General features: G+C 41.9%; 1 protein-coding gene across 3 annotated transcripts in view; it reads left to right on the plus strand.

The window, feature by feature from the left end:
• The window catches only part of ADAMTS12 (ADAM metallopeptidase with thrombospondin type 1 motif 12), a 336,805-nt gene that overhangs the window by 123,442 nt on the left and 187,873 nt on the right, over nt 1-25,490 (plus strand). For all 3 annotated transcript variants that reach the window (XM_045440828.1, XM_045440822.1, XM_045440815.1), the window contains exon 3: nt 3,100-3,250. In XM_045440828.1, the coding sequence (XP_045296784.1) occupies nt 3,100-3,250 (151 nt within the window). The remainder of the gene's footprint in view (nt 1-3,099; nt 3,251-25,490) is intronic.

The raw sequence follows: 25,490 nt of genomic DNA on the forward strand, positions 1-25,490 counted from the left end.
TTCCAAAAGGGAGTTAGCAGTTTGCTGAGACTACTGGATGCCGAGGGGGAAGAGTAGATAACAATGGAGAGAAAGGGCCAATTTGTCTTCTTTGAGCTTATGTCTGGGGTTCATTCTGCCTTGGTTCTTCTGGGAACAGAGTACAATTCCCCAGTGAGTTACATACTTCTTTTGAGTCTATTCCCATTCTCCTTCAAGGATCTAAGAAAGGTGAGCAGGTTATAGAGCAGATTGGAATGAAAAGTGACTTTTTTGGCTCAGATCCAGAACTGGTAATAGAAGGTGATTCTCTTGGGCATTCAGCTTCAGGAAAGCATGGAGCCAGTATTTCATCTGGAAAGCAAACCATAGATGAGTTCTTCCAGCATGACCTGGCTCCAGTTAGGTGGGAAGAGACCAACAAACTGTAGCCACCTGGATACCAGTTGTATATAGATTTATGTTTATGTGTCGGTGGAGAGAGAGGTGCAGAGCTCAGCTAGGAATCTTTCCACCACACTCTCCTCCAAACCAGTGGATGTCTCTTCATCCCCTCTTCTTCCGTGTGACACACACATGGGGTCCATGCATGTGAGCAGGTGTCCTTCTTCCCCTCCAGCTGGTGAGTCAGCCAGCTCTCTCAGGTCACCATCCAGCTTCTGAGGAATATTTAGACTGAACAGGTGATTTCCGGGTGCAAGCTGGCAAGGCTGGCCTCGTGGAGGAATGCAGATAAAAGTGCTTTGGGAAAACGCTTGTTTGGCTTGCGTGCATTCTCATTCATGTTACTCGTAAACAGTTATATATTCTCAACTGGAGCCCCATTTGTTTCTTCTGTACTACCTGAGTCCAAATGTGAGGCTAAAGAAATACCAATAAATCCTTCTTGTTGGTGAATTTTTTCTCTTCAAGGACATCAGTATTGATAGCAGTTGCACAAAGGGACCCCGCATCAGCTTTCCCTGGGGGGTCCTTGAGTTCTTCTTTCTTTCTTTTTTTTAAAATTTTTAAAAATATTTATTTATTTTTGAGAGAGACAGAGACAGAATGCAAGTGGGTTAGGGGCAGAGAGAGAGGGAGACACAGAATCGGAAGCAGGCTCCAAGCTCTGAGCTGTCAGCACATAGCCCGACGCGGGGCTCAAACTCACGAGCTATGAGATCATGACCTGAGCCAAAGTCGCGCATGCTCAACCAACTGAGCCACCCAGGCACCCCCCTTGAGTTCTTATTTCTGTGGAACAAATGAGCTTTATCAACAACGGGCTCACATTCTCCTCATGTCCCTGTTCTCTGTCTCAGTGTCGGAATGGAACCAAATCTCAGCACTGCACGAGTCTGTTTACAGCTATTTTATTACAATCTGGACCTTTTTAGTTCTCTCAATCCCATGGGCCTCAGAGAAAGATTCTGAGAAAAAAGTCATGTCTCCTAAGAAAGGTCAGAAATTTGAAGTCACATGTAACCGCTGATTTAGTGGTAGTTAAAACATTACCACCCTGCATTTGTAAAGCACTTTGCATTGGCACTTTTATAAGCCTTAGCTGATTTGGTTCATCTAACAGCCCTGTGAGGTAGTAGGCATTATCTCTGTTTTACCGGCTGGGTGACCTATTCAAAGCCACACAGCTGTTCTTATGACTGCCAGTAAAGTGTGCCATTTTTCCTATTCCCCTTGTTATTAAAGATATTTTAATGTCAGTAATCAAAACAGGAAGCCAGTTGTGACATTTATGTTAAGATCTGGTTATATTACTGGTCTAATGAAGCAAATATTTTGGAAAGACACCCAAGTTAGAGACTGGCCATAGACAGCAGCCTCCTTTCATGGAGCGCCTCTTGCCTGTTGACTGTGGAGGCTGCTCAGAGAGTCTTCAGACTTGTCTGCAGAGCAGGGCAGCCCTGGCTTGCTGAGGTATAGTGAGGGGCTTGAACTTGGAAGCTTTCACTGTTTCCCTAAGCCTCCAGTGTTTCCAGGTTTACTTTTGCAAGCTTATTATTGACTAAATGGCTATATTGATTCTATACAATGAGATGACATAAAATATGGAAACACTTAATGTTCAATAAGACTATGAGCCAGGCTCTCTTCTAAGAGCTTTGCATACATTAACTCATTTGGTCTTCATAACGACATTTGATTATTCCCACTTTTCACTTGAGAAGGCTAAAACTGAGCAAGTCATTTGCCCAAGGTCATGATGCTAATATATGGAGGAGTTGGGATTGAACCCACTAAAATTCCAGAGTCTGAGCTCCCGGTCACTTCAGTATGATGCCTTAGGCAGGTCTTCTAGGGCAAGCTCTTTTTTTCATTTATATAAAACTCAGATCCTTAGATTTAAGTCCATCCTAGGAGATCATTGGCAAAGGAGTTTTCTAAACATCTCAAATGGGGACCAAGAAAACTTCCTGAAGAGAAAAGAGAGTTGAGGCATATACCACTTCTAGACCTGACCTCCAGGAAGTTACTCATGATGGGCGTTCTCCAGCATATTGCTGATTCCCATAACTGTGAAATTAGAGTGGCCCCTTTCCCCTGGAAACCAACAGAGGACTTTGCACTGTAGACTCCAGGAAACTCAGTCTCAGATCATGGACTCAGCATTCTGTTCTTTGTTTCCTTGAGAGCAGAATGGCATCATTTCAAGTCAAGCAGCCATACGAACATGAGGCTGGGCTACCCACATACAGGTAAACGTTCCAAAGAATTTTCAGTGGAGTATGGAGTATAGGTACCAACTCCATAACAGGGCAACTGAGAAGCATAGGTGCTTAACTTAAGATTCCTAGATACCCAGCAATGGGTTTTAGGGGCAGGGGGATGAACTTGCATAATTGTGTGCCACATTTTGGTTACATGTGTATGGTATACTTTTTTCATTGGAGTCTCAAAGGGATCCATGACCCCAAAACATTGAATAACTATGACTATAAGCTATGACATCTCATGAACTTATTTATGTGTAGCTTTTCTGGGACATCAGATTGCAGACTATAAAAGCATTGGTTTTATGAATTTTAGGGATCATTGTGATCTATGTAATTTTCACTTTACTAATTGTCTTTACATAGATACAGAATTGATTCAAATAGGCCTTTGCATTATGTGTATTTACAGACTGGATTTTTCCATCTACCGCATGGAGACTTCTTCATTGAGCCTGTCAAAAAGCATCCACTGACTGAGGGAGAGTACCACCCACACATCATTTACAGGAGGCAGAGTCAGAGAGCTCCAGAGCAGAGGGAACCAACCTGCGGATTAAAGGGTATTGTGACTTAAATTTCCTTACTGCATTGAGGAGTAGTTTGTCTTGGTTCTATTATTGTTTTATTACATCATGACTTATTCTTACTCAAATCTTTTATCTCCTCCCCACTCTTCTGTTGCCACAAAGTATGTGCCCCTGTAGAATCATTTCACTTCTCCATAGTCTCTTCATATTCTTAATGGGAACGGGAGAAAGCATCTTCTACATCCTTGCCACATTAATCAATGATACTTACATGATATGCACAATGGTGATTTTTTTTTTTCTAAGTAGGCTTCACACCCAGGGTGGAGCCCAGTTTGGGGCTTGAACTTATGACCCTGAAATCAACACTTGAGCTGAGATCAAGAGTTGGACCCTTAACTGACTGAGCCACCCAGGTGCCCCTGCTTTTTTTTTTTTTTTTTAACTTTTTGAATCTTCTAGAGGAAGATAGTTTAAATTAAAGACAATGATTTCTACTCTTAACAAAGTTATAGTGTGGAATATTACCAAACTGCTTGTGATATCTGCCTTTGGAAGGCAGATTTAAATGTTTGATGATGCTGATAATGATGTGTGAAGATAAACTGAAAGATACATCAACAGATATTCATCAGATGATGAACTGAGCTAAGCTTCTTTTGGCTGCCTTTTGTTTGTAGTTCACTGACATGTTTCCTGACCTTTGGAACCTGGAGTGACCTGAACTGGTCCTCTCTGCCTTGTGCTAAACAGTTTCAGGTAGTTTTCAGAGGTAAACTGACCAAGTTATTTACTTGCAATTCCCACATTCTCTTTGATTTGTAGAAGATAATAATCTATGCATAAAGCGCCCCTGGAAATGGGAACATTTTCTTAAATGTTGCATAGTTTCTCCTTTCTTCAGAGGAAAAAAATTATGGGCCGGGGGCCAGTTAACAAAAGGAATCATTAATATTATTTATATGTCTTAAGGATTTGGAAACCATGGACCTCAATGAGAAAATAGATAGTGAAGGAATTAGCGCGGGGGGATTCTGATCATGGTTTGAGAGGACTCAGAACTTGAGCTTTGCAGGCAAGAGAAGGAAAGGACAAGGGCACAAGTAATTTCTCTACAGACTTCACCCAGACCCTGGGATAGATGGTAACTTTCCTGGGAGTTTCTTCTGTAATCTTTGCAGAGCAGAGTATGTAAACAATAAGAAATTTTGAGTCTGTAATGTGTTTTTACACGAAAATGGACAGCTGCTTAAATTCTTTAACTTTAGAAAGCCATCCCAACTTTGTCCTTAATTGGAAAACTTACTGTCTAAATCTCCTTCGAGCAAGAACTGGGAGAAGATACTTCTTCTGGATGATCTGATTGATTAAATTACTAATTCAGATAACTTAGTCTCAGTGTGAAATTTTAGGGCTCTGATCTAATCACTTGAAGACTTTCCCAATTCCTATTACACACTGGATGATGGGATAACACTTTGTATGTGTGATTTACTATTTTTTAGATCACTGGGTCATCACTATGGCAGAGAGAGTGATTAGGGCAGTGAGTGAACTTGCCTGGAGAATCACTTCTGTAGCTACAGTTGCTCTGTGAAGTGAGTTAGGCTAATCCTCACCCACCTGCCTTGAACACCTCTCTGTTGAGGTAGAGTTCATTAATAATGAGTTGAGAATGGCACATATTTAGTCATAAAGGCAGAAAGGATAGATAGGAAAAGAGGGGTTTACAAATGTCGTGTCCCTGTTAGGTCATGCACAATACCTCAGCTATGGCACTTGTTATATCATTTCGTTATTGTGTTTCCCCACCAACCCTAAGGCTTACCATTACTTTGGAAACTGCTCTGATTAATGCTACTTGGAGAAATATTTGTATTGTGCATTTCTCCACACATATCTTCTAAAAGATATTCTCTTAAACTTGCTTAAAACCTCCCACTGTCAGAACGGAACGGCTCTTTTGGAAGGACCTTTCAGAATGCCTAATGCAGCTCCTTTTTTTCACCAAAGATGCAATGCGATTCAGACAAGGGAGTGAACTTTCTATTTTAAAAAAGCTTTTTTAATACTTACTTATTTCTGAGAGAGCACAGGCAGGGGAGGAACAGTGAGAGAGGGAGACACAGAATCCGAAGCAGGCTTCAGGCTCTGAGCTGTCAGCACAGAGCCCGGCGTGGGGCTCAAACTCACAAACTATGAGATCATGACCTGAGCCGAAGTCAGATGCTTAACCAACTGAGCCACTCAGGTGCTCTGGTGAAGGGAGTGAACATTCAAAGCCATCAAAGCAGTAGGTGTTCTGAAGTTAGCCAAGCTTAGAAGTCAAGGTTCTATTATACCTTGGGCTTTATACTCCTTCATGTTTATTCTTATGTCTTCTTTGAATATATAAATCTTGTTTTATCAACAGTCTTGAAAGCCCCATTGGAGTAGGAATTCCCTTCCCAAACATTATGTAACGTAGTAGGTGGTGCAAACTAGAAATTTAGTAAATCATTGGAATGAAGTAGTGATTCATAGCCAGATAGATGAGACTAGAGTATACTAGCCTCTTGTCTGCATAACACTGATAGAAAGAAAAGAGAAATGTGTATTTTCTAGAAGTTCAGAAGGTGTCAGTTGTTCTGTGAACATCTTCCTTCCTAAGACAACAATATGATTTAATGCCTAAATGACAGCTAGAGATTCAAGAATAATCTAATGTGCTTGTGAATATTCTTAAAATATATATGACATTTGGGTTTTAAAAATCTTGCTTTATTTAAATGTACTTGGTCTTTCCAAACAAGGTAATTGTGGTGTTCTTATGTCACATTACCCTGCCGGGATGATGGAATTAACTTACAGTGGCCATGTCATTAGCCAACATTAAGGTACACTTCATACTTAGGTCAGTTGGTGTTTCGAGGTTGAATTACTGTGATTATATCAAGAAAGATCACCTTTACTTGTGTAACATGTTCTGCCTTTGTAATGTTCAAGGCAGAAACACCTTTGGTAGTGAAAAAAAAGATGTACTTTAAAAATGCTCTAGTAGTTCAAGAGAGAAAATGTATCAGTTATTTTCCTCTAAAATGTGTCCCTTTACTTATGTTTATTTCCCATGTAGAAAGGTGTTCAGGAATTTCACAATGGGTCCCTTATCAATATGGTCTAAAAGTTCATTTTACCGACAATGACAAGTTCCTTTATCTGAAGTTTTTTGTCAAGAACATATCACACTGGGACTTGAGTGGGTTTTAGATGGATATCTGGGGGAACAATGGTTTTAGGAGACTGGGGAAGGGGAGAATTAACACTAGTCAGATAGGTCTGATGCTAACAGCTACAGGGTTATCAATGGCGGGAAGAGGTCTAGGCAGGTAAGGTCAGAGTTTGGGATTTGATGCATTAGGTATTCTAGGTTAGGAACATAGGGTCTGGTTCCTGGCATGCATTTTTGTGTTCAAAATTTATTCATTCAACATCTATATATTGAGTATATTCTTTTTTAAATGTTTATTTATTTTGAGAGAGCGCATGAGCATGAACTGAGGAGGGGCAGAGAGAGAGGGAGAGAGAGAATCCCAAGCAGCCTCTGTACTGTCGGTGTGACCTGAGCTGAAGTTGGACGCTTAACTGACTGAGCCACCCAGGTGCCCTGAGTACATTCTTTATGTCTGGTGCTCCCCTAGGTTCTGTGGGTTCATATGTGAATAGGATATAATTCTTGGTCTTCAGAGCTGACAGCCTGGATGTGAGACATGGGTAAGTCGGGATCTGGTCCTAGTTTTATTTTTATAATATCTGGTAAGACCATGAAGGAAAATGGGACCTCAATGAATGAATTGGGATTTTTGTCACTGTACATTATATTTTTGCTAGGACATGTAGCTATAATTCGTTCATTTTCCCTATCACTGCATTTCATTATGTGAATGTTCCACCTGATCCTGTCTCCTGTGTGTAGATCTGAACTGCTCCCAGTTGGGGACAATTATATAGGCCAACTAACCTTCAACAAAGCAGGAAAGAGTATCCAATGGAAAAAAGACAGTCTTTTCAGCAAATGAAGAGAAAACTGGACGGTGACATGCAGAAGAATGACACTGGACCACTTTCTTACACCATACACAAAAATAAACTCAAAATGGATGAAAGACCTAAATGTGAAATAAGAAACCATCAAAATCCTACAGGAGAAAACAGGCAGCAACTTCTTTGACCTTGGCTGCAGCAACTTCTTACTAGACATGTCTCTGCAGGCAAGGGAAATAAAAGCAAAAATGAACTACTGGGACCTCATCAATGTAAAAAGCTTCTGCACAGCAAAGGAAACAATCAACAAAACTAAAAGGCAACCAATGAAATGGGAGAATATATTTGAAAATGATCTGTTGTATACAGGGTTAGTATCCAAAATCTATAAAGAACTTACCAAACTCAAAACCCAAACAAATAATCTAGTGAAAAAATGGCAAAAGACATGAATAGACAATTTTCCAAAGAAGACATCCAGTTGGCTAATAGATATTTAAAAGATGCTCAATATCACTCATCATCAGGGAAATAAAAGTCAAAACCACAACGAGGTACTACCTCACACCTGGCAGGATAGCTAAAATTAACAACTCAGGAAACAAGAGGATACGGTGAGGATATGAAGAAAGGGGAACCCTTTTGCACTGTTGGTGGGAATGCAACCTGGAGCAGCCACTCTGGAAAACAGTATGGAGGTTCCTTAAAAAATTAAGAAGAGAACTACCCTATGACCCAGCAATTGCATTTCTAGGAATTTACCCAAGGGATACGAAAATACTGATTCAAAGGGGGCACATGCACCCTAATGTTTATAGCAGCACTATCAACAATAGCCAAATTATGGAAAGAGCCCAAATGACCATCAACTGATGAATGGATAAAGAAGATGTGGTGTATACTTACATTGAACTGGATAACATTTGACTCTGCAGTTGTGCAAAACTCATGTGCTTTTTGATCTCAGAAGCTTTCTTTAAGGATAACAGGATGGAGGGTCTCTGTGACTAAGTCAATCCCTACAATGTGGTATATATATACAATGGAATACTATTTGTCGTCAAAAAGAATGAAATCTTGCCATTTGCAACAACGTGGATGGAACTAGAGTGTATTATGCTAAGCAAAATAAGTCAGAGAAAGACAAATATCATATGATTTCACTCACAGGTGGAATTTAAGAACCACAACAGATGAACATAGGAGAAGGGAAGGAAAAATAAGATAAAAACAGAGAAGGAGGCAAACCATAAGAGACTCTTAAATATAGAGAACAAACAGGGTTGCTGCAGGGGGGAGGGGGAGGGTGGAGCGATGAGCTAAATGTGTGATGGGAATTAAGGAGGGCACTTGTAGGGATGAGCACTGGGTGTTATACCGAAGTGATGAATCTCTGAGTTCTACTCCAGAAGCCAATAGTACACTGTATGTTAACTAATTTGAATTTAAATAAATGAAAATTTAAAAACAAGACTGTTCTTATACATGTTTCTTAGGATTCAAGTCCTTATCAAAGATAGTGGAATGAATATCTCATAGTCTATATACATCTGACTTTACCAGATGATGCAAACTTGTTTTCCAAAGTTGATATTCAAGCATGGTAAATGAGAGTTCCCACTGTTCCATGTTCTGTCCAATACTTGCTATTCTCACTTTTATATTTGGCTGGTCTGGTGGATATGAAGTGGCATTTCTCTATTCTTAGTGTTGAACTTAACAAACATATTTGTTATGAAGTTGGACCCCAAATCTATGGCTTGTGGCTATAGATTCTCCATAAATAGTTTTCTCTCCTGTCCCAGAGTTCAAGCCTGGAGAACCAAGTTTAAGTTTGCTTACTAGTTCTTTGTTTTCTCGTTCAGTTTTTCATTTATTCTCTAATCTGACTTTTTAAAAAAAATGTTTATTTATTTTAAGAGAGAGGGAAAGAGAGAGAGGGCTCAAGTGCATGCATGGGGGTGGGGACAGAGAGAGAGGCATGGGGGGTGGTGGGGACCAGAGAGAGAGGAGAGAGAGAGAGAGAGAGAGAGAGAGAGCAGGCTTCATGGTGTCAGCACAGAGCCCAATGGCAGGCTCTATCTCATGAACCGGGAGATCAAGACCTGAGCGGAAATCAAGAGTCAGACACTTAACCAACTGAGCCATCCAGGCATCCCTCTAATCTGACTTTTAAACTTACCATTGTTCCCCAGAGCAAAAGTAGGGAGCAGCAGATGCCCCAGCTGGCTGTGTGCATCAATCTGAGTTCAGCCAGAGAAGCAGAACCAGTAAGAAATATACATTAGGAGATTTATTGCAAGAAAAGTGGTTACCACAATAGCGGGGGCTGGCAAGGCAAATCCAAAATCCATGGGCAGACTGTGAGGAAGGGCAGGCTGCAAGTCTCAGGCTTAGGCTGAAGCAGCTGTCCAAGGCAGAATTTCTTCTGGGAAGTCTCAGCTCTGCTCTTAGGATCTTTCAGCTGATTAAATCAGACCTACAGATTATCAAGAATAATTCTCTTTACTTTGACTTTATTTTTTTTTTAATTTTTTTTTCAATGTTTATTTATTTTTGGGACAGAGAGAGACAGAGCATGAACGGGGGAGAGGCAGAGAGAGAGGGAGACACAGAATCGGAAACAGGCTCCAGGCTCTGAGCCATCAGCCCAGAGCCCGACGCGGGGCTTGAACTCACGGACCGCGAGATGGTGACCTGGCTGAAGTCGGACGCTTAACCGACTGCGCCACCCAGGCGCCCCTACTTTGACATTATTAATGGACTTTAATTTACACCTATGAAACACCTCTCACAGCAACGTCCAGAGTAATGTTTGAATAATGGGGACTGCAGCCTAGCCAAATTGACACATAAAAAAAATAATCACAGTGCATCTTTCGCTTTTCTCTCTGAATTTCTACTTAATTGTATTTGTTTTTCTTTTTTCTATTTTTGGCCTCTGAGGATTTCTTCCCTCTTTTTTAATGCTAATTAGGGGACTTAACACTGGGAGAATTTTTTAGGGTATCTGGTCTACCATATTGCAAGAAATCAGTCTTGAGTAGATTTCTTATTGAGGTCATTTGGAAATTTTTGAGTTGCCTTTTATTTTTTTAGTTATCATTATTATTTTTAATGTTTATTTATTTTAGAGAGAGAGAGAGAGAGAGAGAGAGGGTGTGAGCGAGGGAGGGGCTGAGAGAGAGACACACACAGAACCTGAGGCAGGATTCAGGCTCTGAATTGTCAGCACAGAGCCTGATGCAGGACTCGAACTCAATAACCGGGAGATCATGACCTGAACCAAAGTCTGATGCTTAACCCACTGAGCCACCAAGGTGTTCTTTGTTTTTTTTTTTTTTTTTTTTTTGAGTTGCCTTTTAAATGTTATGCACAGACATTATTAAATACTAACAAATATTATAAATGTTATAACATTAACAAAAATCTCATTAGAATAATTAGCATAGGTTCTTTAATATATGGCTTTTATGATCTCGAGGTATGACCCTTCTATCTCTACTTTCTTGAGGGTTTTTATCAAGAAACGATGCTGTATTTTGTCAAATGCTTTCTCTGCATCTATTGAGAGGATCATATGGTTCTTGTCCTTTCTTTTATTGATGTGATGAATCACATTGATTGTTTTCTGGATATTGAACCAGTCCTGCATCCCAAGTATAAATTCCACTTGGTTATGGTGAATATTTTTTTAATGTATTGTTGGATCTGGTTGGCTAAAACCTTGTTGAGGATTTTTGCATCCACGTTCATCAGGAAAATTGGTCTGTAGTTCTCCTTTTTAGTGGCGTCTTTGTCTGGTTTTGGAATCAAGGTAATGCTGGCTTCATGGAAAGAGTTTGGAAGTTTTCCTTCCATTTCTATTTTTTGGAACAGCTTCAGGAGAAGAGGTGTTAACTCTTCCTTAAATGTTTGGTAGTATTCCCCTGGAAAGCCATCTGGCCCTGGACTATTGTTTTTTGGGAGATGTTTGATTATTAATTCAATTTCTTTACTCTTTATGGGTCTGTTCAAATTTTCTATTTCTTCTGTTTCAGTTTTGGTAGTTTATATGTTTATAGGAATTTGTCTATTTCTTCCAGATTGCCCATTTTATTGGCATACAATTGCTCATAATATTCTCTTATTATTGTTTTTATTTCTGCTATGTTGGTTGTGATCTCTCCTCTTTAATTCTTGATTTTATTTGGGTCCTTTCCTTTTTCTTTTTGATAAAACTGGCTAGTGGTTTATCACTTTTGTTAATTCTTTCAAAGAACCAGCTTCTGGTTTCATTGATCTGTTTTACTGTGTTTTTGGTTTCAATAGCATTGATTTCTGCTTTAATCTTTATTATTTCCTGTCTTCTGTTGGTTTTGGGTTTTATTTGCTGTTCTTTTATCCTCAATGTGGAAAAACTGAGAGCTTTCCCCCAAAGGTCAGGAAAAGACAGGGATGTCCACTCTCACCACTGTTGTTCAACATAATATTGGAAGTCTTAGCCTTAGCCATCAGACAACACAAAGAAAAAAAAGTCATCCAAATCAGCCAGGAGGAGGTCAAACTTTCACACTTCGCAGATGACATGATACTCTGTATGGAAAACCCAAAAAATTCTGCCAGAAACTGCTAGAATTGATCCATGAATTCAGCAAAGTTGCAGGATATAAAATCAATGCACAAAAATCGGTTGCATTCCTATACACCAACAATGAAGCACAGAAAGAGAAATCGAGATATCGATCCCATTTACAATTGCACCAAAAACCCTAAAATACCTAGGAATAAATCTAACCAAAGAGGTGAAAAATCTATATACTGAAAACTATAGAGAGCTTATGAAAGAAATTGAAGAAGACACAACAAAATGGAAAAATATTTCATGCTCCTGGATAGGAAGAACAAATATTGTTAAAATGTCAATACTACCCAAAGCAATCTACATATTCAATGCAATCCCTATCAAAATAACACCAGCATTCTTCACAGAGCTAGAACAAACAATCTTAAAATTTGTATGGAACCAGAAAAGACCCAGAATAGCCAAAGCAATCTTGAAAAAGAAAACCAAATCCCAGACTTCATCACAATCCCAGACTTCAAGCTGTATTACAAAGCTGTGATCATCAAGAAAGTATGGTACTGGCACAAACAGACACTCAGATCAGTGGAACAGGATAGAGAACCCAGAATTGGACCCACAAACATATGGCCAACTAATCTTTGACAAAGCAGGAAAGAATATGCAATGGAATAAAGATAGTCTCTTCAGCAAGTGGTGCTGGGAAAACTGGACAGCGACATGCAGAAAAATGAACCTGGACCACTTTCTTACACCACAACACAAAAATAAACTCAAAATGGATGAAAGACCTAAATGTAAGACAGGAAGCCATCAAAATCCTCTAGGAGAAAGCAGGAAAAAACCTCTTTGACCTTGGCCGCAGCAACTTCTTACTCAACACGTCTCAGGAAGCAAGAGAAACAAAAGCAAAAATGAACTATTGGGACCTCATCAAAATAAAAAACTTCTGCACAGCAAAGGAAACAATCAGCAAAACTAAAAGGCAACTGATGGAATGGGAAAAGATATTTGCAAACGACATATCAGATAAAGGGTTAGTATCCAAAATCTGTAAAGAACTTCTCAAACTCAACACCCAGAAAACAAATAATCCAGTGAAGAAATGGGCAAAAGACATGAATAGACACTTCTCCAAAGAAGACATCCAGATGGCCAACTGACACATGAAAAAATGCTCCACATCACTCAGCATCAGGGAAATACAAATCAAAATCACAGTGAGATACCACCTCACGCCTGTCAGAATAGCTAACATTAACAACTCAGGCAACAACAGATGTTGGCGAGGATGTGGAGAGAGAGGATCTCTTTTGCATTGTTGGTGGGAATGCAAACTGATGCAACCACTCTGAAAAACAGTATGGAGATTCCTCAAAAAATTAAAAATAGAACTATCCTATTTCCAGCAATTGCTCTACTAGGTATTTATCTGAGGGATACAGGTGTGCTCTTTCAAAGGGATACATGCACCCCCATGTTTATAGCAGCACTATCTACAATAGCCAAAGTATGGAAAGAGCCCAAATGTCCTTTGATGGATGAATGGATAAAGAAAATGTGGTATATATATACAATGGAGTATTACTTGGCAATCAAAAAGAATGAAATCTTGCCATTTGCAACTACATGGATGGAACAAGAGGGTATTATGCTAAATGAAATTAGTCAGTCAGAGAAAGAGAAATAACATATGACTTCACTCATATGAGGACTTTAAGACACAGAACAGATGAACATAAGGGAAGGGAAGCAAAAATAATATAAAAACAGGGAGGTGGACAAAACATAAGAGACTCCTAAACATGGAGAACAAACAGAGGGTTACCAGAGGGGTTGTGGGAGGGGGGATGGGCTAAATGGGTAAGGGGCAGTAAGGAATCTACTCCTGAAATCATTGTTGTACTATAGGCTAACTAACTTAGATGTAAATTACAAAGGTAAATTAAATAAAATGGCTAAAAAAAAAAGAGTAATTAGCATATCAGATCACTAATTGATGTGGTAAGATTGAGGGGGTTATTTATAGTTCTGATTTTACAGAAGCCCAGTTACTTGATTCTAAATCATTGCCATACTCCATATTGAGTCTAAAGTACACAAGTTTTGTTTGTTTGTTTGTTTTAGCCAATAACAAACTTTCTTGGTACAACCTGCCTGACACTTGTCTTGAATTTCCTGATTACCTGATTGTCTTATGATTAGAACCACTCCATAGTGATCCATACCTTACTTTGCTATGAGGTAGTTAACACTTGAAGTGTCGTTCTGTACCTTTTTTTTTTAGTGAGATGGCATATTGCTTTTAATTATCTGCTTTCAGAGCTGGTGGGAAGATTGGTAAAGTGTTTCAAGCTTGTACCAATGAGAGGGATGGGCAGACCATTGGGGAGAATTGGGGGAAATACATTAATATGTAAATGTGAGGAAAGATTAATTGGTAAGGTGGCTAGCTTTGTTTGCTTAGTTAAATCCAAGATGATGGGAACTCAAAGCACAGTTGCCTCAGCACTGGGGTAGTTTTGTAGCTCTGAGGTGCTCGCTTATCCAGTCAAAAGCCTTTACTCATTAACCAGACCTTACCACATAATCCTGCCTTGTATTTCTTCACTGTGTGATGGTTCCTGGCCTTGTTCTGTCATCATTTCAGGGCCATAGGTTCCCACTTTCCAAACAGGAAACTGCTCATTTTACCTCCTTCAGGATGCTGTGTGCCAAACACGTGCTGTCAGAGTGGCCAGGACAGCACTGAAGTACAGGTAAATTTTGGAAGGGCACAGAAGTCTGGGGAGTGCATCTGAGGCCGGGAAGGGGATTTGGATCAATATGAGCAGAGAATCAGTTTCTACCGAAAGATGAATCTGTTGTAGGGCACAAAGTCTCAGTCCTGAAGACATGCTATTTGAGATGTTAGCTGTTAAGCTGTATTATTGCACTTCCCAAAACTCTTTAGAGAAATGTACAAGGTACATCCCGGCTTTGCCCTTGGCCCTTCCTGTGCTTCCACATACCTTTGGTGGGGTCGAGAGGTGGCTTATCCTATCCTGACCAACATTCTGGCTTCCCTCTGCTGCCTGCAGAGACCTGAGAAAGCTGTCTGATCCTTTCCTCCTGCTCTGGTCTGTTCATCATTGGAGCCATCAATGGCCCTAACAGCATATTGATGGCATCCCTAAAAAAATGAATGACTTGACCTCCAGTTTCAGAGCCTTGTGTGGCAAACACACTCCTGATGTGGTTTTTCTTCTTTTATTCATGTCTTCAGTCAACCCACAAGGCCAAGTCCTATCATTTCCACCTCCTAAATAGATTCCTAAATTGTCTGCCTTTCCCCGGTGCATTACTGTGCTGCAGCATCATAACTTCACCGGCATAATAGCCGAGCCTCCTGACTAGTCTCTCTGCCCTTGAACTCTCCTATTAGAAGTTAGAGGAAATATTCTTTTTTAATGTTTTATTTTCTTTATTTGAGAGAGACAGAAACAGAGAATCCAAAGCAGACTCTGCACCAACAGCACAGAGCCCAATATGGGGCTTGAACTCCCAAACCGTGAGATCATGACCTGAGTTGAAGTGGGACGCTTAACCAACTGAGCCAGCCAGGCACCCCAGAGAAGTTATTTCTAAAGTATAAATCAGGTCATCTCTCTCTCATGCTGAAAGCCTGTCAACGTCTGCCTGCAGTGTAAAGACCCAGCTCTTTAGTCTGTTTCAGGAGTGCCTTTTCTGTGCAACTCCTGCCTCTTCCTCCTGTTTTGTCTCTTATCACTGCAGATATAGCCTGTGACATTCTGAACTAGTTTTTATTACTCAAATAACCCTTGCTTTTCATTGCCTCTAGCCCTTGCACTTAGGTTCCTTCTGCCTGAAACTTGTTTTCCCCAAAAGCTTTACCGAGTTACTTCTGTTCATCTTTAGGACTCATGCATGGCTTCCTTCAGAAGACCTTCTTGTCTCAATCTGCATTAGATGCCTCTCCTATGACTTTAACACCAGCTACCTCACCTATTTTAGGCTTTATAAGATGATGAGTATCTGTCTGTGTCCTTTGTAGTCTATACTGTAAACTCAGCGAGGACAAGAATCACATCTGCTTATTCACAGGCGTGTGTCCACGATCTGACAGAGTTCCCTACAGGATAGGAACTCAGAAACAATGAAATCGTAAGTTTTGAGCTTACTGACCATCTATGATGAATTTGGCGGCTTATTAAATACTTATATTCCCCTATGGAACCAGTTTAACCTCTGAGAATACCCACAATTTCCTGAAGAAAGTTAGCATATACTCTGATGCCTGGTTTCTGAAAGGAGTGTGCATGAGACAATATGGCAGCGGTTGGGACTCTTGGCCTGAAGTTATAGCTGAAAGTGAATACTTCAAATTTTTATTTTAGAAAAAAGAAGAGGATGGATGAATGAATAGATGGATGGATGCATAAGAGAAAGCAAGTGACATTCATTTACTCAACAAGCTCCTACTCTGTTCTAGGAACTGGGGATTCAGTGGTGAGGAGGATACTGACCCAGGCAGGAATGTGGCGATGGAGGTCTGAGAGAGCCTAAAGCAGGCAGGAGAGGTGTGCTCCCTAGGCAGAGGTAAAGAAGAGCGAATATCTTGGAGATGAGAGGGCCGAGTCAGTCACTAGTGCCCCGAGTACTGGCCTCTGAGCCAAGGACACATGGATTTTCGGCTTCCTGTAGAGAGTTTGGGAGGACAGTTCTCAGCCGGTCTGTGAGGCAAATTTCTGGCCTCCTTTCAGACTCGTTTCAAAAGTTGCCTCCTTGTGAGGTCCCCTTCCCCTACATGCTCAGCCCTAGGAGGACTGATGTGTCCCTTTCCTGAGCTCACTCTGCATTTTGAAGTGTAGCCTTCTACTTTCCTGCCTCCCCATCTCCTTCTCTTTCCCTGTCTCCTAGATGTTCCTTCAGATGGGCTCACTTCAGAGCTCTTGCATTCACTGTTCCCTCATGCTGGATGCCCCCCACCCCCATTTCTTCATGGCTTCTTCTCTTCCGCTGCTCAGGTCTCTGCTCGGATTCACCCAATCAGAGAAGCCTTCTTGGATCACTGTCGAAGATAGCTGTTCTTCTGTCACTTTGTAAACCATTTATCCTGCTTTCTGTCTTTTCACAGCACTTGTCATCACCTGATGTTCTTTATCTATGTATCAGTTAATTGTCTGTCTTCCCCCAACTAGAATGTAGGCTCCGTGAGGGCAAACACTTCCTCACTTTTGTTCTCTGCTGAATCCCCACTGCCCGGGACAGAACCTGCCATAGTGAGCATCTAGAAAATGTTGAGTGAATGAGTAAATCAATAAATGAATCGTAGCTGCATTAGTGATTATCCCGTTGAACTTGTATTCTGTTTCCACCACTAGGCTCGTCTTTGTATCCCAAGTCCTAAATGTCAAGCCTAGTATCTGATGCCTAATAGTTGTTTCTGGATAAATATTTGTCCATTGAGCGAGTGAATGATATGTCCTTGCAGCGGGGTCCTGCAGGTGTCAGCAGACACTGATCTTACCAAGGGTGGGGGTCCAAGCATTCCAGGGGTGCTCTGAGTCACTGGACAGCAGTTCATGTTAACCACGTATTTGTCCCACAGCTTGATTAATGTTGGTGTTTGGGAAAACAAGCATTCACACCCCCACATAATCCTGGTTTTCTGTGCAGCAGCTGGAAGTCTCATAAATAACCACGAAATTGTTTCTCTGTGGGGAAGGAAGTTTACTTGTTAGACTTGAAATAAAATATTTTAGGAAATTGTGAATACATTTTATGCTCCAAATCTCCTCTAAAGGCAGAGAAGTGGATCCCTAGGGTGCTTTCTGGGCCAATAAGCCAAAGATTAGGAAGTTCCAGAGTTTGATTTACATTAGGTTGTGTGTCATTGGTTGACCTTCCTTCCTTCAGGAAATATTAATTTGATGCTTCCTGTGGGCCAGATACTAACTTAAACAGCTCTGAACATGCCAAATTGGACTCTGCCCTCATGGACTTACAAGATTGTAGGAGAAGAATTTTACAAAAATTATAAAAATAGTACATATGAGCATTGTGACAAATGCTGTGAGCGTATAGAAGAGGAACCCAATATGATCATAAGGGTTGGGAAAAGTCTGAGAGAAGCCATAAACTGGCTATAAATTCTTAGGGAGCCATTTTCCCCAAGATCATTTCTACAGAACATCTAGCATTTGAGGAACGGTGCCTGTCAGGGATTATATTGTGTCCCCTCAAATTCCCTACATTGAAGTTCCTACCTTGGTACCTCAGAATGTGACTATATTTGGAGATAGCCTCTTTAAAAAGGCAATTAAATTAAAATACGGTCATTAAAGTGAGCCCTGATCCAATATGCCTGGTGTTCTTAGAAAAAGAGGAAATTTGGACACAGACACACACAGGGGAGACCATGTGAAGACACAAGGGGAAGACAACCATCTCCAAGCCAATGAAAAATACCTCAGAAAGAAAGCAGACTGCTGACACCTTGATCTTGGACTTCTTGCCTTCAGAATTGTGAGGAAATAAATTTCTGTTGCATAAGTTACTCAGCCTGTGGTACTTTGTTATGGCGGCCCTAGCAGATTGATACAGCAGTTATTTGTTAGCCTACCTGCACAGTGATCCTCTAGTTCTTTCAAGCTATGAGCAGTTGGTTATGCTGCATGAATAACAGAAGACTGTACACACAAAATGAAGTTTAGTCAGGACTGGCTTTAAAGTGTGTAACTGGTGCAGCCACACAGGGCCATACTCAGAAGAGCAGTGCTCTGTGGTAGCCATCTTGAAATTATTTTTTTTTTCTAATTTATTTATTTAAATTCAAGTTAGCATGCAGTGTAGTATTGGTTTCAGGAGTAGAATTCAGTGATTGATCACTTCCATGTAACACCCAGTGTTCATCTCAACAGGTGCCCTCCTCAATGCCCATCCTCCATTTAGCCCACGACCCCATCCACCTCTCCTCCAGCAGCCCTTGGTTTGTTCTCTGTATTTAAGAGTCTCTTATGGTTTGCCTCCCTGTCTGTTTTTATCTTATTTTTCCTTCCCTTACCATTCATTTGTTTAGTTTCTTAAATTCCGCATACGAGTGAAGTGAAATCATTTTTCTTTCACTGACTGACTTAATTTTCTTTGCATTATATTCTTAATGACTTTATCTTTGACTTCGTGCCTTGTAAGTGAAGTCTGATCAGACAGTGGAGCATGTGCTGTGGGCCTGGAGCCTCAGCTCTTACGTGTTCTTGCCTCTTGCCACCTCCCTTTACTCTCCACTATGACTCCGCTACCTCTGTGGCCCTGTCTGGGCAGTGACCAGGGCACAGCAGTGTGGGAAGGCCTGCTTCTGTGGCTGTCTTCCACCACCAGTGGAAGCCTGCGCACACACATGAGGTTCAGGATTGAGTGTGTGTCCTACAGCGTCTTGGGATGAGGGATGGCAACAGTCCCCTCCACCCTAAGCTGGCATTTGCTAGGTGACCTGGAGGGGACTGCTTATCCACTTCCCTTCAGGTACTAAACATATTTATGCTCCCAAATGTGTGGTGTTTGCAATTCCATGGGGTCACCCACCTGGGTGGGCTGGGGTCACAGGCCATAAAGGAAAGATTGACCTCTCTGCCCCATGCCCAGGGCCCTGTGTTTTCATTTTGTGTTTCATTCTGAGAATCATGGCCCTGGGTTTAGATTTCATTCACTTTGCTGGCAAAAAATTAAAGTGTATCTGACACATATTAACGAGATGACTGGGATTGTGGTAGAATTAACCATTGATGGAAAGTAATTGTTATTAATCATTGTTTTTAGTTTTGCTCATATATAAATAAATGGGTTTCACATTTTTTGTTCACACTAGAGTTTAGAGAGGGATGGTGTGGACATCAGGAGAGCCACATTCTGTGCCCCCTCAGTCATTCTCTAATTGGGACACAGTATAGGAACCATGGCCTCCATTTCCTCATCAGTAAGGTGAAGGAAGATCTTTGTGGATTCTTTCTACTCTCATATGTTGTGAGTCTGTTTCTGTTTTTATTCTGCAGCGTCTAGAAGCAACGCAGTGTTGACATTCTTTACTCATACCAGTGTGGTTTAAAATCTGTCAAGTGGGTTTGCATACACTGGCATCTCACACATAAAAGGCAAGGATCTTGACCCATCCTTCCGGGATCCCCAGGGCACGGCTGCCAAGTGCTTTCCCCTTCTGGGCCTTCTGCCTCCTTTGCACACTTGCCCCGTCCCCAACTGCCACACCTAAAACTCGGGAGCTCAGGCTGCTGATTCAGAAGCGCCAGCTGGGGCTGCCATCTCAGGGGCTCTGAAGCAGAGGCAGCGGAATCTCAGGGCCCCGAGTTAGTGGATGCATCTGATCCATCAGCAGGAGTTGGAGCATCAGAGGGAAGAAGTGGCCCTTTCAATCCAGAAACTGCATTCGGACTCAAGATCCCTAACATCTTGGAGAGAGGTGAGAATACAAGTAAGGTTGAGTAAGATTGCAGTAAGATTAGAGAACCTATTTATCCAGATTCCTTCTCTCTCTCTCTCTTTCTCTCTCTCTGTCTCTCTCTCACACACAAAATTTCTCTTGAAATGTGGTGCTTAATTAAAAGGGCTCCACATATATTTGAGTGTGTCAAATACAGTGGGATTGTTATTCTAGACTCAGGACCTCATGTGTTAGCTGAGTTTCACCTGAGTGGGTACGTGTTTATGTGGTGTGTGTACATGTGGTGTGTGTGATTATGTATCATGTGTACATGTGTTTATGTGTGTGGTGTGGGCGCATGTTTATGTGTGGTGTGTGCTTACGTGGTGCCTGTGTTTACGTATATGTGTTTAAACGCACATATTGCACCTTGGTGGCTCCAGGAGGCAGACATCTTGCTCAGCTGTCATGACTCAGGATTTTATGGAAGTTCTTTCCATTCTCATTAACTATACCATGTTGAAAGCCCAATGTATTCTCTCAGTCAACACAGGAGTTCTTTGTTTAATTTAACTGAGGGAGAGTCCAGGCCCCTCAGAAAAAGGCTTTTCCTTGCTGAGAGGTGGTGCTAAGAATAGTGCCGGTGATCAGCACCACAGCCACATTTCTGAGGGCATCTCTGCCAGTGAATCTTCACAGAAGGGGGCTTCATTTTCTAGGAGGCCACCTCTCCCTCACTCCATCTCCTCAGGAAGCATTTAGCTGGGAGTCAGCCCTTCCCACCAGCTCCTCTGGAACTCCAGACCTTTCTCCTGGTGGGACCAGCAAGTGCTGTGGTACTGAGGATGGCTCTGTCCTTCCCCGGCCAGTTCAGCGCCATGGCGTGGCATCTGACAGTGGCTAACCCAGGGCGCTGATGTGGGTGTGCAGAAGACAGGCAGTTGTGAATGCGGGTCTGGTAGGAAGACAGATGGATACATCCGTAGCTAAGAACCACCCCTCACCAAAGGACAGGGCAGCCGACCTCAGCCATGAGAGAGGAGAGCCAAAGCTTTTATCTTGCTAGTTCTGTCAAGCTTCGGATCCCTTTTGGTCTTGTTTCTCTAGGGGATATGCAGGAGATGTGCCCGGTTGAGAGATTCAAAGACGCTTTTCATTTGCACACCTTCTGTTTCTGGGGAACAGTCCCAATTGAAAGCACACTATTAGTGTTGAGGGGAAGGGGGGACAAAGTCCACTGGTTGGGGATATTCTGTACTTTGGTAACAAAAGATCAAAGGACAGTCCCTGGAGACAGAACTGTGGTTTATCCTGCTCATGGTTCTGGCTCAGAGGATGACATAAATCATGGCATGGTGAGAGCAGTCATGGCCTTCCCAGGGGGAGAGGCCATTATCAAAACCCCCAAATGGCTCCCCTCACGCACCTTCCACTAAAACCCATACTGGGAAGAGCTCTCTGGGACTCTTTCTTAACATTTCAGGGGACTTCTTTAGGATTCCAGTGCTGGCTGGCCGTTGGGCCGGTGACCATTTTCCTACTCCTGTTACTTCTCATTTCTATTTTCTCATCTGTAAACTGTGAATAACGAGAATTTCATACCAAGATGGGGTAGGGTGGGATCAGTGAGAGCTGCAGGCAGGCTCACAGTTCCTGAGCTGCAAGTCCAAATTCCAGAGAACTCTAAAAACCAAAAGTTATTTATTTTAGTGTTTAGCAACCTCATTTGACGGCAAAATGCAACCTGAATTGATGTGAGTCTGCTTATAATTTTGTTTATCTTAGTGGGAGTAGGTGTACAGTTTGTCATGGAGGCTGTCCACGTGTTTGATGTTAGGGTACTTACTATCCTAGACCCTGTAGGGATGTTCAGTAATATAGAATATTGACCCATAAAGAATATATGGCCCAAGTTACTCTTTTTTTTTTCAACGTTTATTTATTTTTGGGACAGAGAGAGACAGAGCATGAATGGGGGAGGGGCAGAGAGAGAGGGAGACACAGAATCGGAAACAGGCTCCAGGCTCTGAGCCATCAGCCCAGAGCCCGACGCGGGGCTCGAACTCACGGACCGCGAGATCGTGACCTGGCTGAAGTCGGACGCTTAACCGACTGCGCCACCCAGGCGCCCCCCAAGTTACTTTTTTAAAAAAGAGTGGAAAAATATGTGGAAAATAAAATTTACCATCTTAACCCTCTTTAAGTGTACAAGTCAGTAGTGTTACGTACATTCACATTGTTGTACAATCAAGCTCCACAACTTTTCATCTTGCAGAAGGGAAACTCTACACCCATTATACAACTCCCTCCTCTCTCTCCCCAACTAACCACCATTCTACCTTCCAAGTTACTTTTATAATTGCAAAAATTTTGAGTTCCAGGATATCTGGCCCCAAAGGGTTTAAAGTCTTTGTTTTTTAAAATGACTTAAAAGAGAGAGAGAGAGGGAGAAAATGCAAGTGGGGGAGGGGCAGAGAGAGAGGGAGACAGAGAATCTAAAGCAGGCTCCGAGTTATCAGTGCAAAGCCTGATGTGGGGCTCGAACCCATGAGATCATAACCCGAGCTGAAGTCGGACGCTCAACTGACTGAGCTACCCAGGCGCCCCTCCAAGGGTTTTGAAGAAGGGATCACGGACCTTAATCGTGGAAGAAGAATGGCCAGCATCTGTCAGTCACCACCTTGCGAGACAGTCTCCAAGAGCCCTATTCCTCTGATGGTACCGGGATCTTTCCGCTACAGCTCTCCCCTTGCCAGCATCAGGTGCCCATGTGTGAAAGATTGCAAAACACCAGGGACAAGATCTGCGGGATTCTGACTAATAGCAGCAGAGTGTGGGTGCTCAAATGCAGTGATTAATACACTCTTTCCCAGTCGTTCCCTCAATCTCATTTTTTTAAATTTTATTTTTATTGGCTTATTTATTTTATTTAAGTTCAAGTTAGTTAACATATAATGTAGTATTGATTTCAGGAGTGGATGCAGTGATTCATCACTGCCATATAACACCCAATGCTCATCCCACCAAATGCCCTCCTTAATGCCCATGCCCCCACGCACCTCCCTTCTGCAACCCTCATCTTGTTCTCTATAGTGAAGAGCCTTTTACGGTTTGTTTCCCTCTCTGTTTTTATCTTATTTTATTTTTTCTTCCTTTCCCCTATATTTATCTTTTTTTTTTTGTCAGTAGAGTGGCACACATTGGCAGCTGGTTGTGGTGTCAGCTCTTTAGTTCTGTGCCATCCAAACCTTCCTGCAGACCGAACTGTGGGGAAGGTGCCTCCAGCCTATGTAGGCCCCGCTGGAGACCTTCGATGCTGGATTTATGCATTTTGCAGAACTCTCCAGGCATGGCATGAAAAGCAGTGATGCTTACCTTGTTATTCCCAGTGGATCCAGCATAGAGACCGGCTCTGAGTCATGTGTTCTATAACTGGATGAGTCCGTCTCTGGTAGTTGTGCAAGGACCACAGGGTCATCGTTGGAAAACCCGGCAGTGGTTGAGCATCGTTATTGGAATGTCTCCTTCACACCACTCATTTTGTGACCATCCTGGGGGCAGATGGAGGGGTTGTTCTTTGCAGGAGGCTTGTGGTTTCTTCCCCTGTTTTTGATCACTAAGAAAAAAGCGGATGTTTGAAAAATTGAAAGCCCCTGAACACAGAAATTCAGAACATGAAACCCTCTGATGGATAACTCCTGATACATACAGAATAACCTTGATACAAGATCTTCCACTTTGGAGTTCTCCACACTATGTAAAGAGCTGCATACTTTTAAAGCAGATGGCACTGATTTGGACGTCTATTATCATCATTACTATTTTCAAAAAGCCATAAGAATCCTCTACTCCCAAAGAAAACAACACTAAATACAGAACTTTAAATGGTATCGGGCCCTGGAAAAATCAAACAAATGATCAGTTTGCAGACATCCACGTGGGACATTCCAAATCCATGGTGACCAGGATGCCCGTGAGTGTCCAAGGTTTGGGGCCAGCTGCAGAGTTGTTTTTTTTTTTTCCTTCATGGCCTTGTTACCACAATTACTGCCGCTTTGTGGCCTATGCTGGACATTGCTCAGACTCTCCGCAGCTTGAAGCTGAAGTGTTCTTTTATGACTCGGCCATTAGGCAGCTGGGACCTCAAGCAAAACAGAAACAGGTGTAGGGTGGTGGGAATGTAGGGACCAAGACCAGAAATTAGTCTAGAGTCTAGACCACAAGGCCATCTGTTTTGTGGCCTGGGAGCTGGGAATGGATTCTATATTTTTAAATGGTTACATTTAAAATGGTTCTATGAGTACCTATATAATATCCTTGATTTTGCCTTTGATCCACAAAACATAAGACATTTACTGTTATGGTCCTTCATAATAATTGCTGACTCCTTCGTTTAGACCCTTGGTTCTCAAAGTGTGGTCCCTGGACCCAACAGCATCAGCATCACCCAGGAACTGGTTAGAAATTCAAATCCTCAGAGACTCTGGGAGTATCTGTGTCTTAACTGGCCCTCCAGACAGTTCTGATTCTGGCTAAAGCTTTGGGAACCACTGATCTAGACTATTGGTGCAGCCATTCATCATTAGTTCATTCATTTATCTTTTACAAAAAGAAGACCTGGGGCAAACTACTTAACCCCTCTGTGCCTTGGGTTTTTCATCAGTAAGGGTTTTATTGAGATTAAAAGAGCTAAAACACGTACAGTGTATTAAATGCTGAATGCATGTCAGCTGTTGTTATTTCAGATTTATTATTGTTATTAAAAAACACTTTATTAGGTCTCAGGTCAATTAAAAGTCAAGAAAACCCAACAGAGATCTGATCATCAGGGATATCTTATAGCAGGAATCATCAAGATATCTTATAGCAGGAATGTCCTTATGGAAATCAGACATGCTGGTCTGGAAATTGGGGGCCAAGAGCTCTAAACCCTGTCAAAGTAGCCCACGAGTTATCCCCCAGCCAGTCCGGGGCATCTCTCCAGCCCTGACTGGGTACCTGGCTGACCTTTCTTCCAAAGCAATGCCCTTGCAGTCTTCTTCCCCTGCCTTGTCAGGCCCCTGGGGGTTTTCATCCTTCAGAGCAGTGAGCGCCCCACTTCCTCACCCACCCTGAACATGAGCATACATACTTTATTGGTGAATCACTCTCTGGAAATTGGGCTCATAAAAATCACTCTCAGGGGATAGGGTTGTTGTAAGGAATGCAAAAAGCTACACATGTTTTTGTACGTTAAACTGAATGTGTGAGACACG

This window comes from Leopardus geoffroyi, chromosome A1 (genome assembly GCF_018350155.1).
Source record: "Leopardus geoffroyi isolate Oge1 chromosome A1, O.geoffroyi_Oge1_pat1.0, whole genome shotgun sequence".
NCBI lineage: Eukaryota > Metazoa > Chordata > Mammalia > Carnivora > Felidae > Leopardus > Leopardus geoffroyi.